The sequence below is a fragment of the Urocitellus parryii genome, chromosome X (assembly GCF_045843805.1).
Source record: "Urocitellus parryii isolate mUroPar1 chromosome X, mUroPar1.hap1, whole genome shotgun sequence".
Lineage (NCBI taxonomy): Eukaryota > Metazoa > Chordata > Mammalia > Rodentia > Sciuridae > Urocitellus > Urocitellus parryii.
Genome location: NC_135547.1, coordinates 89,127,597 through 89,135,279, shown reverse-complemented (window position 1 = coordinate 89,135,279; position 7,683 = coordinate 89,127,597). Strand labels below are relative to the sequence as shown.

The 7,683-nt window shown below is 47.3% G+C and overlaps 1 protein-coding gene across 1 annotated transcript; it reads left to right on the top strand.

The window, feature by feature from the left end:
* The first annotated feature begins 3,571 nt into the window (after positions 1–3,571).
* Positions 3,572–4,438, top strand: LOC144250698 (centromere protein V-like protein 3). Its single transcript, XM_077793649.1, has one exon. It carries the CDS (start codon positions 3,572–3,574, stop codon positions 4,436–4,438), a length of 867 nt encoding a protein of 288 aa, XP_077649775.1.
* Positions 4,439–7,683: the final 3,245 nt, after the last annotated feature.

Genomic DNA, 7,683 nt, shown 5'->3' with positions numbered 1-7,683 from the left:
CTAGTGATAAAGAAATGGAGAAATGTCTGAGTCAAGAAACTTGGACAAGTGTAGGACCACAGCACATGGGAGGCACAGGGTTCAATCCTCAGCACTGGGTAAACATAAACAATAAAATAATGGCATTCTATCCATCTACAACTACACAAATATTTTAAAATAAAAAAGAACAAGAGGAGAAGGGGGAGGAGAACGAGGAGTAGCCTGAAACACATGTAAATGTGTGACGCACAAGATAAGCCAAAGAGCAAGGAATGACACAAAAAGTTACCACAATCTCAGGAAGACATCCACATAACCACGGAGGCATCGAAAGGGCTACCGTTGCTCATGACTTGAAAATGTTAGCCAAAGGAGAAATAGTCAACGATTGGGTTATAACCTTTGAAAGTACCAAATAAACAGTCATCAGAATAGAAACCATGAGATAATAGAATGATTTAATAAACAAGAAGCATAAATGGAGGAGCAGGGTTAGATTTTCCACACAGCACAATTCCAAAGGATGTGTGTACCAGGTCCACACGGGTTACCTGTGACCTGTTCTCAAAGATTTCCTCTCCAAGAGCACAGTGTGGAAAGGTTAAAGGATAACCTCACTTTGGAAGCATCTGGCAAACTCTACTTCAGCCAGGTGACCAAAGTCGAGTTCAACACTGAAAACGTATGTGGATAGTATGCACCCTTGTAGGATCAGACAGCAATGGCTTTTTGCTGTTGCCGTGTTTCTCCCACAACTCACATCAGTTCATTCATGAGCCAAACTTCAAAATATCCTCATGGAGGATATGCTTCAAAGGGCCTTCGGAGTCACCCTCAGTACTCTCAAGCATAGCAAAGTGAGCAACAACTGGGCAATGGTCACAGACAAGAGGGGCTGAAAGCAACAGGAAAGCTAAATATATTGTGGTGGCCTGGCTGTGTTCTTGCAACAGAAAAAGGCTCAAATGTGAGAACCGAGAGAGCAGGAATAATGCTTGCACTCTGGTTTCTTCTGCCTCTGGGTAACCACCACCAGGGGAGAGTTGGAGTCCCCAGAGTCACCACAAGAAGAAATCACACAAGAATGCCACTGCAAAATCTCTGAACACTATCTCTCTAAGGAGCCTGAACCTAAACATGGAGGCCTGGATCTGCATGCTAGTAGTAAAGAAGGCTTCTGGCTTCAAAATTAAAAGATTCAATGAGGCTCCAAATACAATGACTCCTGATGCAATAGCTGAAACATCTTGGCGAGAAGACGAAATGACCCCTCAGATCAAGAATTAAGGACATTGCCACTCTAATGAGAAAACACTATTCACTGGTGCCAGCATAGAGCTGATTCAGATGTGGCACTGGCCTGACAAACATTTTAAAGAACCTGTCATTAAAAATACTTCCTAAGCCAATTACAAAGAGTCTAGAGGGGTGTGGCGGGAATATAAGGAACTCAGTAATAAACAGAATTTTTTTTGACAGAAATTAAGGAACAGAGGAAATGCAGTCATGGAAACTTGGAAATATCGCTGGATTGGCCCAATAGTGGGATAGAGATAAGCAAGATCCTATTTGTACACTTGTGGTGTGATCGGTAGAGTTCCTCTATCTTAACCGTAAAGATATAGACTGAATGAACAAGTGAGCAGACCCTCAAGAATTTAGAATGGCAGCTGAATTTTAACATCCCTTGATCAAACTTCCAGAGAAGGAGATGTAGCTGAAAGAGCATTGTAAGAAACACAGGCTGCTTAGGACACTGCCTTCTGGCAGCCTGCTGCTTGCCATCTCTGCCCAACCTGGGCCCAGGGCAGTTGCTGGTAGGCGGGTATGTTCCTCACCTAAGACAGAAAAGGAGGTTTCAGAGCCTGATGTCCCTGGGGTCAGTGGCATCAGAGCCCTGAGAGGTGCTTTTACATTTGGGCAGCCATTTGTCACAGGAGGCTACTGAGCAACTGCCATGTGGCTGGTTAGAACTGAGATCTTAAAATACAGTGAGACTTTTGTAGAGTTCCTACCAAAAAAATGTATAGTTAATTAGTTATTTCCTGTTGGCCACATATGAAATTGACAATAAATTTCCTCATAAAGTTCTACCACTGATTTTGAAAAAGACAGACACACAAGAAATTTGCAGCTGGAAATGTCCAAAATTTGAGGAAGAACATACAAAACAAAATAAATGAACTGCACACTGACATGTGTAGATGAATCCATGGTGAGATATATCAAAGTTCATCTATTGAAATTCCTACTAACATTGAAAGGGACAAGAAAACAAATGACACATTGATGAGGGGCAGTGACACTGAGTTGAAGCACTGCAGATTTCTCATGGAGCTCTGGGGTCTATTAGGAAGTGACAAAACCATTTTCAGCTGTTGGAAAAACAGTACTGTCAAAGGAGAATTTCACATGCCTGAAAGGGAAGCAAAGACAGGAAGCCGAAAGCAAAGAGATGTGCAGAAAGAGCGACTGAGTTGTGTGCTGAAATAGGAAAGGAAATCATGAAAGGAGGCAGCTAAGAGAAATGAATGAAGAGCAGTAGAAGAAGCATCCCCAAGCGACAGACCTTAGGGAGCCTTTTCCTTATGAATTGTGAATGACCAACATCCACATGACACAACCAATCTATAACTGAGACTATTTTGTTCACCAGTGGGGGAGGCCAACATCCCCAATGGACCCCTGATTTCCACAGTTCAACTGACTGTGGATTGAGGACTCAGCCAAGTCAAGGCCAGAGCAAACTCTGACAAAATATTCAACAGCCACACACTCAAACGTGATTAAAAAACAAAGACAAACCCCATAAAGTGTTCAAGTAAACCAGAGAAAAGCAGAGAGTGATTGAAAGAGTGATGAGATACAGAGGAAAGCAAAGAAACCAACGGAGGTACTTAGACACTGGCATTGGAGCAAATATCAGGTGACTGAGCTAAACCCATCACTTAAAATTAAGGCTGATCTGGGCCAAGTCTGTCAAAACCGACCTAATTTCACATCATGTTTGCATGAGGTTCATTTGCACTTCAACAGTATAGGTCAATGTATTGAAAGAGAGTTCAGACAGCCCCATCATGCACACATGAATCTACAAAGCTGAAATGGTACAGTCATATGAAAACAGACCCCATCACAAGGAAAACTAGTAGAGGCAGACAGATCCCACCCTGCAGGCAGACAGCAAAAACATTTTCCCAATCTGGCCCCTCTCCTTACCCCCAGCTGGTGGGCTTGGGAACACCTGTGTTTCCCCTGGGGGGCTCTGTTCTTGTCCCTGTGGGAGAAATCATGACATTTTGGTTCCTAGTTTGGTGTAATTGACTATAAATGAGTGCTAGAGTTTGGAGAGCTGAATACTCCTCCCTGTGCCCAGAAGCCCTGGGGGACCCCACATGTGTCTGCGGAACCACCTCCTTCCCACTGAGTCTCTCAGGAAGCAGAGGCTGTTTTGATAGGATCAAGGGAAGGGTCTCTTGACATCACACTCAACAAGTGGCCAATCCTGCAGGTGCAGCCAATGAGGTTGCTCAGAGACTGCCTGGGAAATGAGGGGCGGTGGGAGCCCACTCAGAAGACTGCAGGCGCCATGGGCAGAGCAAGGCAAAGAGCCAACGCTCAGCGGCGGAAGCAAAAGCGTCCCGGGGATCCTCCAGCCACCTGCTCAGCTGTTGCGGTCATGGGCGCGAGCCGCGCGCGGTGCCCACCTGTCCAAGTCGGGGTCGGGAGCCAGGAGGCACGCAGGGAGCGTGCTGCAGCCAAGCGGCGGCGGGGAAAGGCGCGGCGCAAGAGCTGGTGGCGGCGGGTCCAGGAGACCTTCGCCATGAATCTGCTGCTCCCGCCGCAGCTGCGGAACCAGCGGGCGCTCATGCCCACCTCAGCGGCACCGGCCACGTCCCCGGGTGAGCTGGACCTGGGCGCGCAGCGCGAGCGCTGGGAGACGTTCCGCAAGCTGCGGGGCCTGAGCTGCGAGGGTGCCGCCAAGTTCCTGCTGGACACCTTCGAGTTCCCGGGCCTGGTGTACCACACCGGGGGCTGCCACTGTGGCGCTGTCCGCTTTGCGGCCTGGGCCCCTGAGGATCTGCACGTGGTGGAGTGCAGCTGCAGGCTGTGCAAGAAGAAGCAGCACCGCCACTTCCTCGTTCCAGCTGAGCGCTTCACGCTGCTGCAGGGCGCTGAGAGCATGGTCACCTACCCGTCCAACACGCACCCTGCGCTGCACAGCTTCTGCAGCAGGTGCGGGGTGCAGAGCTTCCACTCCGCGGAGTCCGACCCGCGTGTGTATGGCGTCGCCCCTCACTGCCTGGACGCGGGCACTGTGCGCAGCATGGTCATCGAGGAGGTCGATGGTGAAGCTTGGGAACAGGAGGCCACCGAGGAGGACGACGACGACGACGCCATGCAGAATGCGTCCATTGAGATGGCCCTTGCCTGTCCTGGTAAAGAGGAGCAGTGACTGGGGCCACCAACAAGCTGAATCCAGTGTGCAGGTGGGGGCCCCTCCAGCCAATCCCTGCAGCACTTGGGGAAACAATCCTTCTCCCAGTGTGCAAGCTACCTGTCCCTCTTTCCCCCTTCCCCTCCAGTTCTGTTGAAGGGACTGTCTCTGAATCCAGAACTTGAGCACACACCCCTTCTTCTGTGTACAATGATCACCATGACATCCAACAAGCAAGTAGTGTCTCCACGTTTTCAAGCCATCTCTTCCATCACTCGGTTGTGCCATTCGTCCTGAAGGATCCCCACATGGCTGGTGGGAATCCCGTGTACTGTACGGTTCTGGTGCTATTGTGAACAGGCTTGTGTGCAACACGTGCATTTTAGTGTGCTAGGCGGCTACATCCCAACGCTTTTGTGAACACTTACAGGACGTTCTCCCCGGGTTTCCTGAGGGTTTGTGTTTTAGGTGGACATGTTTCCACTACTTAGGAAAAGCTGTTGCTTTCAGCCACGTTGTTTATCTAGTGTGTTTCAAAATAGCATGTTTTGAAATCCGATATTACATACCTCATCACACTCAGTTCTCCAATGATGCTACTCTTTTGCTTGGTTTTGTGTTAGTGACTAACTGCTGGGAGGGGATGGGGAGAGAGGATTGAGAGGGATGTCCACCCCCTTGGATCTTTCAAAGTACCCACCTTGTACATGTGTTAAGTGTTCAGAAATTAATAAATATTTATAAATGTGAAATTGTGTTTGTTGATCTCTATATAGAATAGGGTTTGGCAGTGGGGAAATTGGGGCTGTTGAACAAAGTGGGCCTCTGTGAATGTCAAAGATGGTGGTATCTCTCACTCTGCAGCAAGGCAAAATTCTTCAGGGTCCCCTAAAGTTTGGATGAGGGGAATCAGCAGAGTGTTTGCACATTCAGCCTCTGGGGACACACTGTACTTGAATCTAGTCTCTGCCACCTATTGGGTAGGTCACTTGTGTGCAGTTCCCTAAGTGGTGGGATCAAGTCCCAGTGTTCTCATATTCAGGGCAAACCTGGTGCCCAGAACTGGATACCTCATCCATGAATACCCCTTTTCTCTTCTCAGCTGATGGGAACTCCTGTCAAGTCCCCCAGGCCATACAAAACTCTTGTTTGTCCTCTTCTATGGTGGGGTGGTAGGAAAACTATAAACCAATTCAATGAAATAACTTAAGGAAGGATGAGATTAGGGTTTGAGGATGTGCAGGAGGGTCAGATGGCTTTGTGCCTTGAGTGGAGGCCTGTCCTAGGCCTTTACTCCCCCCACACCCAGTGACTCTTGCCTCATAACAAATGGCCCCCAAGGTAGTTCATAACATGGCAACCATTTAGTATATGCATGCCATTTCAAAATCAGGAACTGAGAAAGGACACAGGGCAAATGACTTTTCGTATACTATCTGTGACCCCCTTTGAAAAAGCCTGGCCTGCTATGCCTGGATTCATAGGAAGGCTCCTTGACTGACAGTCCTGGTGGCCTTGTGGACAGGACTGAAGGATGGGGTGGAATAGGAAGTGGAGTTCCTTACTTTCACCTCATGGTGGCATTCGTTTTCTTCTGAGCATGGCAGGCCTCTCTGTAGTCAGGCCTCATATGTGATGACTCAGACCCTGGGGGGGGGGGTTCAATAAGAAAGGTGATTGTTGCATCAGCTCCTGTGATCAAGCCTCAGAATTCATGGTGAGTCACTCCTGTCATAGTCTATTGATTAGAAGTGAGTCACAAGCCCTTTCACATTCAAGTGGAATAATAAGAATTACATCTCTCAGTGGGGGAGGTGGCAGGCGCTATTTATAACAACATGAGATGGGAGATGTTGCTGTGGACATTTTCAGAAAATACAGTCTTGCACCTGTGGACTTCTAGGTAGCAGGTTATGTGTCATTCTGTCTCCCTATATTGGGTCTGCACGGCTGCACCCCTAACTTTTTGCAAAGTTCACATACAGCTTATGCACAATTTTATAGATGACTTAACCCTTAAGGGAAAATAGGCTTGGTTATACCTCCTTCTCTGAGCAAGAACAAACCAAATATGAGTGATGGTACAGAGAATAAGATGTTAGGGACAACAGCTGTTCAGTCAGTCTTGGAGCTGACATTGCCAATGCCCTAATACACAGTCCAGTGTGCTAAAAACTACATCAAGGAAATAAGTCTTGCTCTTCCCACAGGGGAGGTTTCACCTGTTGGGAGTAGCATATATTGGAGTGCTTTTGCACGGTGGCACCGACCATCCCTTCTGCTCTCCCTTCTAAGCATTCATGCATTCCTTCTTTCCTACCACAAACATTTACTGAGGATTTGCCACTGGCCAAGTACAATGTGAGAAGTGCTCCAGGATACGGCATGAAGTAAGTCAGGTAATAAAGCCGTGTTGCCAACCTTTTAGGCAGACATGCAACTTTGAGTTAGGTGTGCACACATGAGAGGTAATGGGGGTTTCTTAGTCTGAGCGCCCCAGAAATCACGCACAACATCAGACCTGTGAGTAGCTGAGTGAATGACAAGACGTGTGATCAGAGGTCCCATGTCATTTCCTAAGAACTTTTCTTGGCTCTCTCACAGAATGCCATAGAAGAGGGAACTTCGGTGTCCCCCAGAGTAGACCAGAAGGGCCCGCATAGCCTAAAAGATACAGGGACAAACTCTTGCTGCCTGTACCAAAGGCTTCTATAGAATGAGCTCGATAAGAAAGGTGTGTTCTTTTCTGGCAAGTGTCCAGGACAGTCTGAGTTGAGGAAATTCCCATGTGTACTATATGGAGAGGCTTTGACTGATAAATGTAGTGTTATTTCTTCAATTTCCCTAGACAGATACAGTATTTTCCTAATTAAGTGTGCTCAACAATGAAAATTCATGTCATGAACCCAAATGGAAATCAATATCACTGGTCATAGCGTAGAATCTCATTAAATGAGATGAGTAAGTTGATGAGTAAGTTTGATCATTTCAAAATCATGAAAATGAAACAGGTGATGCATGTCCGAAGACTCTCCCTTTTACAAGCACCTCAATCTCTTCTGTTAATTAATTCTCACCCAAGCCTCTCAGAGCACAATTTTTTTCCCTTTAGGGTACTAGGGATTGGACCCAGGAATGTTCAAGCACAAAGCCACACCCTCAGCCCCTTTTCACTTTTTATTTTGAGACTAGACCTCACTAAGATTCTGAGGCTGACTCTGAACTTGTGATCCTCCTGTTTCAGCCTCCAGAGCTGCTGGGCT